We start from the raw sequence: 11,222 nt of genomic DNA, 5'->3' as shown, positions 1-11,222 counted from the left end.
AACAAATGCCATTTTCCCTCCAGTCTCATTTGTTACACAACTAATGTTATCTTTATGTCTGCTGGATTGTTTCCTGTGATAATCTGTAGGCTTCGGTCTCTTTCATTCTTGTGACATAGGTGAGATGAAAGATAACAGACAACAATGTAAGGAAGAGTATCCACAAAAAGGTGTAATGAACTATTAGGGTCACAAAGGAAAAAGTCTTTGCTGCCAGGGGTGGTGCTAGGTGTCTAAATCAAAAGTAAGACAACTTTTTTGTCTGTTGAAGTCAAACTTGGAATTTCTGCTTGGCCTGTAAGCTGACCAAGTACATTTGGATCCAGCCTAATAAAAGGCTGTATCATGTATTTTGGAGGTAGCATTCTGTAGAAAGTGAAACCACATGCTTAGTTTTGTGTTATTCGTATTGCAGTGACCCCAAAGCATTGGGAGGTCCAATGCGTAAGCTGCTCAGTGGTGCAGGACAGGCTGGCGGAGTGTATGTTCCTGGACAAGCTGCAGCAGCATGAAGTTTGGTGTAGGCCTGTTTACCTCGTCACAGGCAAGCTTTGCTGAGCTCCTTCTTTATTCGGGCCAATTTTGGAAACCCTGAGGTACCCAAGGTAAAGCTCTGTGCTGCAGTCAGATAGGACTCATTCACTTGGTTCGACTTGCTTGGTGCTGTAATGGTGAGACACTGAATCCTTTGAAATTGAGGCCATTGTGGGAACTCCCTCTGTGAGTGAGCACATGAGTGCCTGCATCTGAGCTCTTTGCAATGAAGTGAACTGCTAGTCATATTCTTTTATCCTTCCCTAGCAATTTCTTCTAGAAGTTCTGCTAGAACTTCATAGTCTTTTTGAGAAACCAGAAACTTAAGACGACAGTCCTAAGAATATTTTTGCTCTTATTTTTCCTTTTGTAGCTGAACAATAGACTAATATGGGGATATATTTTAAAAACCTCAAAATAACAGCTGTTTGACAATGCTTACATTTCTGAAATATGGACAGGTTTGTGTTGACTGCAGTGCTGAAGGCACTAACTTGTGCTCATGCATCCTAATCTAGTGTATAGTGCTGTTGCATCTTGAGATTAACATATAAATCATATGCAGTGCTTATTTTGTTAAAAGAAAAAATCAATAAGCAAAATGGCAGCGCTGTTTTTCCCCCATCCCACCCCCTAAACAAGAAATTGTGTTTCAGAGATGTTAAAAGTGAAAATGTTATTAATTTAGCAGAAGCTGACCACATCTAATTAGTTAGAAGCAGCAAAGGAGAAAAGCAATAGAGAGCTAAGCTTGTAACTTAAACTACAGGACAGGGTTTGCGGGACACAATGGTAATGTCTTGTTCTGTGGATTTTTTTCCTGAACCAGAGTTCAAAAGCTAGAATTGATTTCTTGATGGTATAAAGCTGCTTGTTACATTGCCAGCCTAGCAAATACTTAAAGGTCTGTTTAGTGTAAAGATTAAATATCAACTTATTTAAAGGAGGACTTCACTTTGAAGAATAAAGCTCCTGTAAATTTGTTGATTTGCCATTTGCTGAGTGAATTTGGACAAGTAGGAGGATTGCTGTTCATTTAATCTATCTGACAATGGGAACAACAATGAAAGGAATAGAAATGGAAGCAACTTGCACAAACTTCTGAGGCAGAAGAGAACTGGCCATCTTTTATTTTTGTTTCATTTGAGGATGATAAGACAGGCTGAAAATCACAAACGTTTCAGTGTTGGCTTTTACCTCAAAGTGCTGGGGTTTGCCAAAGTAAAATTTTTCTGCACAGTCTAATAACTGCATTCTGACCTAAGGGACCCAGGTACAAAGGAGGAAATTATCTTCCTGGTGCTGTGAAGCTTTAATTAATTTTTATGAAGTTTATTTAGGGATCTTTTTGATGAAGTTTCACAGGTGATATAATCCTCAGCTTTTTTTCTGTGTGTAAAGACTGTTCATTATTTTCAGTCTTCAAACATCAAATTTGGCCCATAATTTTTTTTTTTTAACCAAGAACAGAAATGAGGCCACAGATTACGGAGTCCTTTGACCAGAATTGCTTACAAAAAAAATCCTGTAGTTTTATAGATAACGTTCTCCCATCCCATTAGAGGATAATTAAGAACTTTATATTTCTTGTCTTGGGAAATACATGTTTTTCCAGCTGTGTTTGCTTAAGATATATGAGGAGCCAAAGACAAAGCTTAATCTAAAGTACTTTTAGTATTTTTTTGAAGTCGAGCAAACAACCCTACTTTGTGAGCTTGTTTCAGTTTTCACCTTTTTACTGATTTTGTCTTCTCCTTGTGCTGTTTAAAAAGTTTAACTGGACAAATAACACATTAGTAAAATTTCGAGCAAAAATATTCATAGGATTTGCTTTAAAATAATGCGACTTCTGTAGCATGCAGTGGAGTAGTACTGAGACTGTCTCATGACACAGCTGGACCTGTTATTTACAGGCATACTTTGCAGGTCATGATGTGTTTCAGGTGTGGATTGTGTTCCTGTTTCAGAGAGAAACATGGGAGGAGGATGTGCAAGTATGCATAACTAATATGAAATTAAGCTATTCTGTAGGATTGACCTCCTTTAGTTTGAAGCCAACCTTGTTCTATTCTAAATAGTAATTTCTTCCTTCTTTAGGTGGAAGGAACCGGAACCTTTTCCATTAACTTCATAGGGGTGTCCATGGACAGATAGAGGGTGCTGAGTGGATATTTTAAGGAAGGGGGAGGTGGAGAAAGAAAAAGGAAAAAAAATCAAAGAAACCACCACATATCTGAACAAAAAGGGGTCATCTCTACATTGAGATATCACCTCATTATATCTCTTGTTGGCTTTAAAAAGAGGCACGGTTGCATAATATAGTTGCAGACCCTTTTGCTATAGATACCTGTAGTTAAGTGAGGCACATGCCACCTCTGTGACAAAAGTAATGCTTCAGAAGGAAGTCTGCAATGCATACTGAAGCCCTGCAGATTTAAGACTCTAGTCTGGATCAGGAAAAAGCTCTTCTGAACTGGCACACAGACCAGTGACTGTAGAAATGTCAGAGCTGGGAGAGAAGACAATGCAGAGTGAGGTGAACTGCAATAGGCAGGGTGTGCTCTGTTAACCTTTTGCTCATGCTGACAACCAGAAGCTTAAATTTGCTGTATAAGATCAAGAGAAAAGATCCTTTCCTCATTGAATTTCAGGAATTCAGTGTCTAAGGAAGAGATCCAGCAAGGGGAGTGATATGAACAAAGCGACCCAATAAGTACAGCAGCTCTCTGTTCAGCATCTTACCTGAACTGATGAATGAAGTGTAAAGGTTTTGGAGAAGCCTGAGGGCAGGAGGATGTCCTACTATTCAGGCAGTATACAAGGTAGATTTGAACAACAGAATTTGCTGTTGGGATAAAAGGAGCTGAGGATGTAGGAGAGGAGGAAGTGGAGTGGTTTTAACTATGCCTGAAGAATTCAGGTCAGGGGAAAAAAAGTCAAAAATAGAATGTCAGGAAGAGAGAAGTAGTGGTAAAAAACTAAGAGAGGGAAGTAGGTTATATGCAGCAGTTTCACAGGGACTTGTGTTAGAACTTCCTTTATTTCATTTCCTCCTTTCCAATGGTACACCAGTTGGCCTGGTTGTTGACATGCCTCAGAAAACTTTACTGGGTATATATCTGAAGGGGAACATGCATAAATTATGGTCTAATTAATGTTTGTGAAAAGGAGTGTTCTCCCTTGGTTAGTGGTGAACTGGATCTCTTCAGCTCTTCCACTGACTCACCAAGCCTCAAGGGCTGGCAGGAGGATTACTAATTCTTGTTTTACCCCAGAGCAGGGTAGGGAGGCTCTATTAATACCTGAAGTACATTTTGGAAAATGTCACCTATCTCATATATCTCACTTCTAGACAAACTTTTGATTCAATACATATTTACTTACCATGTATCTTTTTTTTTTCTCTTCCAGTTACTATTTCTTCAACTGCAGAAAAAGGTAATATTTTTTAATTTTTCAGAAGATGTGAGTAGGTTTAAGTGACATAGATTTTAAATGTACTCCTTTATGTGTAAGCTCTGTGCAGTGAGTAGATTAGTGCTAAGAAACAAGGTAAATATTGTGAGGCTGAGTCTGTTTGGTTTCTAGTACCACAAGCTTGGGATGATTACAAGACCTGTGAGTAAGGTTTGCAAATATTTTTAAATGGGTACCTTCTAAGAACAGGAAAAGGAGAAGAGAGATGGAACTGCAGCAGATCCACAAGTCCATTTTTTGTTTATTCCTGAACACACCCAGTGACCTGAAAGAATTCTGGAAGAGGAAGAATTGTTGTTCTGCTTGCTGTTTTCCAAACAACTTAGCAAATTCCTTGGAACTCCATTCTTTATGGCTGGTTAGAATGATGCAAAACACAACCATTTCAAAGGTGGCTGCACATTATAATTTTAAATTTTCAGATCAAGTGGTTAAGGCCTTGTTTTGACAAACTTTACTTAAGTCTTCATATTGGCTTTGGCAACTATATGCCACAGTGGGTAGCACTTAGAGATATAAACTGACCAAACAAATCCAGTATTCTTTCTCTGCCACTTCTTTTAACTGTGAACAAAAACTAGTCTAAAGGATGACTCAATTCCAGAAGTTCAAAATACAGGAGTTTTTTGTACTTTTTTTCTGTAGAAATACAAATGATTGATGAGATATGTGTTTGGGAGTTCATTTCAGCTTATGAGGGGACATGAGTGGTAGATTAAACATAGATTTGCAATTTGACCATCCACAGAGCGCTGTCTTCAGAGTGTGAGACCACTGGTAGGAGGTTCTCATCTCTTATATATTTTTGCAAAAGAGTATAGAATTTGGAGCTGTCTTGGTGTCAGGACCACCACCACCACGTGGTCGCAACACCGCCTCCCCCCCCCCACTCCTCTCCCGGTAAGATGGGGGCAAATAAGAAAAAAGTGGAACCTCCTGAGTTGAGATAACGACAGATTTTTAATAATACCACACGAGGAAAGCAAAAGAAAGAAGAATATAACAATAAGACAAGATATAGAGTACAATGGAAACACTGATACAATGAAAATCTCACCACCACGAGCTTCACAAAAGAGCCCCCTCTCCCGGCTAGCTTCCCCTTATATCCCGGGCATGACGTCAGCATGGTATCGAATATCCGGCTATGCCCAACTCCCAGCTTCTGTGAAGAATTAACCCTATCCCAGCTGGACCCAGGACAGGAGCTTATCTAGCAGTTTTCTTCCTGGTGGGGAACGTCCAGGAGAACACTGTGAAAGGAAGGAACCTTGATGGAATCTGTCCTCTTTCAGCTTCTAATGAAGGTGTGGAAGAGTGGGAAAACCTCCTAAATAAACTGTAAGCCATTCAGGATAGGGGCTGTGTCTTACCCTGGATTTTTTTCATCGCATTGCACAGCTGGCCTTCACCTAGACTTCACAAAATTCTGCAGATTGCTGCTGTGCTGTGCTGCTGTGTTGATCTGTATATGAGTAAGTTTTATCTTCTAGTTTCTTCCAGAAAGGCAAGATCCGTGTCTCGGTTAGGGAAGCCTGGCAGTACAACGATGTTGGTGTTGCATAGTCAGATCTCTGGCTTCAATACAAATGCGGGGCCTGTCTGATTGAAGCAGGTGCTCTTAAATCTACCTGAGAAGAAAAATGCTTGATTAATTAGTGAGACTGACAGTATATTTGAAACCTGACTTGTTAGGCTTTTAATAGCTGTCACCTGCATGCTTTTTGCACCTTCAATTCTAAAGAATTAAAGGCACCTTTAAAGATCATCTAGTTCCAACCCCCCTGCCATGGGCAGGGACATCTCCCGCCACACCGTGTTGCTCAAACCCTCATCCAGCCTGGCCTTGAACACCTCCAGGGATGGGGCATCCACAGCTTCCCTGGGCAACCTGTGCCAGTGCCTCACCACCCTCAGAATGAAGAAGTTGAATAGAAGGAGAGAGGGAAGGAGATACAGGGGAGGGCAGGGCACAGCAAAACTAACTTACACAGTAAGTTAGTCAATTAGTAAGTAAGTTAATTCTCTGAAGAAGGTTCAAATACCGTTTGGGTTTTTTACTGCAACAAGCAGTGAAGATCCCAAAAGATGATACATTAAGACCACATCTTCTGTGACTGTGCACATACATTTTCTGAACTGCTGGAAGTTCTCAAAGTTTTGAGCCTGTTCTGCCATCATGAAGTATGTCATACAATGACTTAAAGTACTCTCTTTATGTGCCTAGGAAAGTAGGTCAAGTTTCCTGCTTCCTATAAGTGACAATAATGTAAATATTTAGTATGACTTCTTTTCTAAGGCTTGCTGTTGAGGCACAACTGATCTGTTTCCTCTTGACAAGTGGTAAAAGAAACTGCTAGAGGAAACAAGATTGGAAGAAGCTTCCTGGGTCGTGAGGTTTGGGTCTCTGGTCTTTAAGGCGACCATAACACACAGACTCCTTCATAAATTGAGCTCCCTACTAAAGCCACCTACATTTTGTTGCCACTGTGACTATAATAGCAGGACTCTTCCATATCCTGTTCCTCTGATTTGAAAGAGGATAGCCAGACAATTTTTAACTGACAGACAGTTCTCGTCTCCAACTGCAGTCCTCTGCAAGCCTCTGGTTTGGAGTTTTTACTGTCACTGATGGCACATGCCTTCTACAATGGCACAGTGCTGTGCTGTTTCTGTTAGAAGTAGAAATTAAATTTAATTCTGTAGGTCTGTTATCAAATATTTTACTATAATCTGGAATGGAATTGTAGCATCTTCTTTATCCAAAAAAAAAGGTTAGTCACATGCCACAGGTGAAGCTGTGTTCAGTTCTGGGTTTTTTGTTTTGTTTCATTTTTTTCCCTCTTCAAAGTCTGTTTTGGAATTGCACATAAATGCATATTATTTCCTTGAGGAATAGCAACCATCACATTTGGTGATTTTTTTTTTTTCCTAGTCTTTTTTAAGTGAGCACTCCTGGAGTGCTACGTCTGCCCAGGGAAAAAGGTTTAATATAACTTGATTTTATGAGGTGATTCATAGTGTAGTAGTTTAGCCCTCATCAAAGACTAGGGATTTTATTTCTTTTCGGCTATATTCACCAAACTCTTATTTGTATTTTATTGCAGTTGTCTACCTTGTGGTTTTTCATCTGTCATTTGTCATGTTTGTATGGTCCTATTGGAAGACAATTTTCACATCTCCTGCATCCCCCTCTAAGGAGGTAAATATAATGTCAGAAAAATATCAATGCTTTTTTTATAAATAGCTGAACTGTGTTCAGTGATGAAACTTGTTCGCAGTACTGCATGATTCACCTTTCACTTCTCGTTATCTAAAATAGAACAGCATGACAGTGTATCATGAATGAAAATTATGAAATTACTCTTAAAATACTGTATACTGCATAATGACATTTCCTTATACGAAATATGCATTTAATTCATCACAGATTTGATAGTCATGTACACTGCTTTGCTATGAAGTAGCTTGCTTGAAATCTGGAATTTTTAAAACTGGTAAATACAGTGACAACATTTTTATATTGCCATTTTAGCCAGTTTTGACCTTTGTTTGGGTAAGAAAAAGTAGTAGCGCAATGTATACTCTAACCTGGAGGGCTGAAAGCACTTACTATTGAGTCAGGGGTTAAGGTTTAGTGATAATTGAGAAGTAAATATATACAGGAGCTTTACATAATGGCAAAAGAATGCATGATGACTGTAAGTTTTGTTTTGAAAAAGAACAGTATTAGTTGCAATAAGCCTGAGATGGTTTACCTTGTTTTCTGTTTTCTCTGAGATGTATGTATGTACGTAAGGATTAAATACTGGCACCAGATTTAAAATATTTCCCTTCCCTTCCTTGGTTTTATAAAGCTTTTCAATTGTCTGAACTGTTTGAGGTTTTTGGTTGGCCTATGGGGGTTGAATTTTTATTCTATTTTTGGCAAGACTGACTTTCAGTGCTAATGTCAACCTTAAACATTTTTGAAAAGAGTTAAAACCATGCTTCTAAGGAAAAGCAAACACTGCTCTGCAGTGCTTAATTATGGCTTAGATATATGTATTGTATAAAGCTACAGAATATAAAGTGAAAAAAGCTAAAGACTATTCTGGTGTTTAGCTAAGCAAAAAGAGGAGTACTGAATTGTTGAACCTAAGAATTAAAAGGGATTTTTATTCAGGGTGGTTTGTTTCAGCTTTATGTGGGATGGTGCTGCAGAAAAATGATGAAGTTAAGCAAGTTAGCTAAATAAAATGGGTTGGAACAGTGTTACTCCAGGTTTTGTAAAGCTGTATGAACTAGAGCTAACGCCTAGTAACTTCTGCTGTCTGCTTGGATTCTTCAATAATAGAAAACTTATGACTACTTATCCTGTAGTAATGTTGTAGCAAGCTTTTCATATTCAGTGAGTGAAAGGGATGGTTTGGACATCTGGCATGTAATTAATATTTTCTGTATCAAGCATGGGAGTAGATCAGATTTAATACAATTTTATTTTACAGTTAGCTTTAAAAAGAAAAAAAATACACAAAAAACCACCAACAAAAAACAAAATGCCAAAAACCCCACAAAAATGAACCAAGCAAAAAAAAAATCACCACCACCACTTTTTCCTCTCTCTGGGCAAGTCCTTTCTTCTCATGTACCAGTGAGTAATTTATGCTGGTTTTACTTAAAAACAAAACCTGACTTCAGAATCTCTCCATTGTATGAGAACGTAAACGTATGTATTTTAGTCATTCAAATTAGCCATTCTTGCAAAACAAATAGCATCCTGTGATCTTACTATTGAACTAAAAAAAGATTCTGCAGCTGCTGTTGTCTTAGTGTAATCCCTGTACTTTGTCATAAGCAAGAACAATCAACATTATACAAGATCCAGAAAGAGGAAGGAAACAAAGGGACTCTTTCTGTTTTCAATAAGAACTGCTGGAACCTCATTGGGAATTGTGTTAGCTATGTGGTAACAGACCACTTTTGATGTCTTTGGATGTATCCTGCCATTGTCTGAAGAGACTCTGGTCTCATGGCCCTATTAATTTCTGAAATTAGAACAGGAATATAGCTCTTTGGAAAAAAAAAATCCCATGCAGAATTTTTGGAGTAATATTAGATGTTACTTGGACAAATTTAAAAAGTTTTAAATCTTGTGATTTATTTCCTTTTCTGTGCATTAATGGTTTGCCATAGAAATGTCATCTAGGAGTAGTATTTCATGTTTAATGCCATCTCTGCTTGATTGCAGGTCATGGAGACAGGCATTTGGTCACCTAGCAGACACAAGGGCAATGGGGAGGAAGGCACATTGCACCACTGTTTGCTGGCATGATGCTTCATCTCTGTCTTAAACTTTTGATGTGAGCATCTCCAGTTTTCATATTTGAGTAAATATCTAGCTTAGAGATGGATATTAAAAAATACGGTCAAACTCTTGGTGACGACTGAAACGTTAAACTTTAGTTTTACTCTTTGCATAAATTGATCCTAGTTTCTGAGTATTTAAAGGGGGATTATGTTTCATGTTTCACCCTTGAATGGCAGGCAGGCTCCATAACTGGGATGATACTGTATGTAACAGGAGACTTAACTAGATTCTGTGAGATACAAGGCAATTTATTTGCATTCTGTGTTAGGAAATAAAGTAGTGAAATCGCAGCATTGTCTTACTGCTTCCTCCTTTCTGCGCGTGGAGTCTTCATTGTTGCTTGCCAACTGACTGTAATCCAAAAGAGGAAGTACAGGATGAGAGGAAAATCCATGTGAATTAATCATATGTATGTTCCTGCTAGGAAAATATGGTCATATTAAACCACACTATGTCAATTTTTGTTCCAGTTGCACACACAGCATTTTCCACTCACTACTATGAATACTTTGTCTATGTGTGCTCATAAAAAGGCTCTTGTAGTCTATGCAAGAAGCTCAGAGTTTAAAAGTGCTTCGCAACAGAAAAATACCAAAGGAAACTGAGTTCAGCCCAACTCCGCAGGGGCTTGTCAGCACACTGGGTTTTGTGGGGCTTATTGATAAAGCTGATAATTTCAGTGGATACCAAACAGCGTGTTTCACAAGTGTGTAAAAGCTCTCCAGGTTATTTTGGTAAAGCTTTACATTTCAGTGAGGCTTCAACAAGAATGCTCCTCACACTTTACTCAGAATTGCTGAAGTTGCTTTTAGTAAAGAGCTTATGGATTTTGAGACTAGTGCTGACTACTCCCATGTAAAAATTCCAGTTAAACTCATCTGCTGTGCTACAGCCATGAAGCCCCCCCAGTCTCCTTTTCGCCCCCCTCCTCTGGCTTGTGCCCCTCTCTGAGTCAGAGAGAGGAAGTGGGATAAGAGAATTTCAGTGCCTTGTAGCAGCAAAGGACTGTTGCACCTTCCTCTTGTTCACAGATCACTTAAATTTATGGGAATTAAAGGAAAGGTTGCGTCTCTTAAAACTCCCCTGGGTCTCTGGCTTGCTTTGTGTTGAAGGGAAAATGCAATAGATAATGCAACAAAGATTTTTTTTGTAAAATATGCCCAGGATCATCATGGAATTTTGAGGATGTCCTGTAATTCCTGTAGCATTCTTTATGTGGGTTTTTTGGATCGGTCTGGGGGGTGGGGGGTGGTGTCCAAAGATATAGGATTAAGATACATAGGGTCTTTTCCTTGGAGCTTGACTAGAACACAAATAATAACTAATCTCTTCCCTTAATTCCATTTTTTCCCTCCTTCCTAGTTCTGCTTGTCAAAAGCTGATAAAGAACAATATGAAAAAGAAGAGAGACCAGAGTCTCAGCAGGAGATTTTAAGAAGAGCTGCTAAAGACTTGCCTATCTATACGACAACAGCATCGAAAGGTGAGATGTAAAAATAAATCTGTGCTTCTGGAGCTGCTTCATTTGATGTCACTGAATGAACAATTAAGCACATATTGCAAAGGCCATGACCTGGCTTTGTTATTTGTTTCACCCCCCCTCCCCCCCCCCCCCCCCCCAAGAGAAACTGGAGTCCTTTGTCTGGGGATCAACATGTAGCCAGTGTTTGGCATTAAAAAAAAAAAATCCTCTTCTAGCAAGCAGACAGATGACAATATTTATTTCTAATGGTGGCTATAAAAAATAAACACAGCAAAGAATACAGGTAATATAACTAGAAATAGAGAAAATTCAACTTTTTACCCATTTTTTTAATCATTCATATCCCCCTTTAAACTTCTTTTTCTGAGCTGTATCAGT

General features: G+C 38.8%; 1 protein-coding gene across 1 annotated transcript in view; it reads left to right on the top strand.

Annotated features, from left to right (window-relative positions):
- The first annotated feature begins 3,953 nt into the window (after positions 1 to 3,953).
- The window catches only part of ZDHHC20 (zinc finger, DHHC-type containing 20), a 24,955-nt gene continuing 17,686 nt past the window's right edge, over positions 3,954 to 11,222 (top strand). The window contains exons 1-3 of the mRNA XM_010077049.1: positions 3,954 to 3,972; positions 7,119 to 7,213; positions 10,724 to 10,844. Of these exons, the coding sequence (XP_010075351.1) occupies positions 7,154 to 7,213; positions 10,724 to 10,844 (181 nt within the window). The 5' untranslated portion in view covers positions 3,954 to 3,972; positions 7,119 to 7,153. The remainder of the gene's footprint in view (positions 3,973 to 7,118; positions 7,214 to 10,723; positions 10,845 to 11,222) is intronic.

Source organism: Pterocles gutturalis, unplaced genomic scaffold, assembly GCF_000699245.1.
Source record: "Pterocles gutturalis isolate BGI_N339 unplaced genomic scaffold, ASM69924v1 scaffold17813, whole genome shotgun sequence".
Taxonomy (NCBI): Eukaryota; Metazoa; Chordata; class Aves; order Pterocliformes; family Pteroclidae; genus Pterocles; species Pterocles gutturalis.
This window is presented reverse-complemented; position numbering and strand designations above follow the sequence as displayed.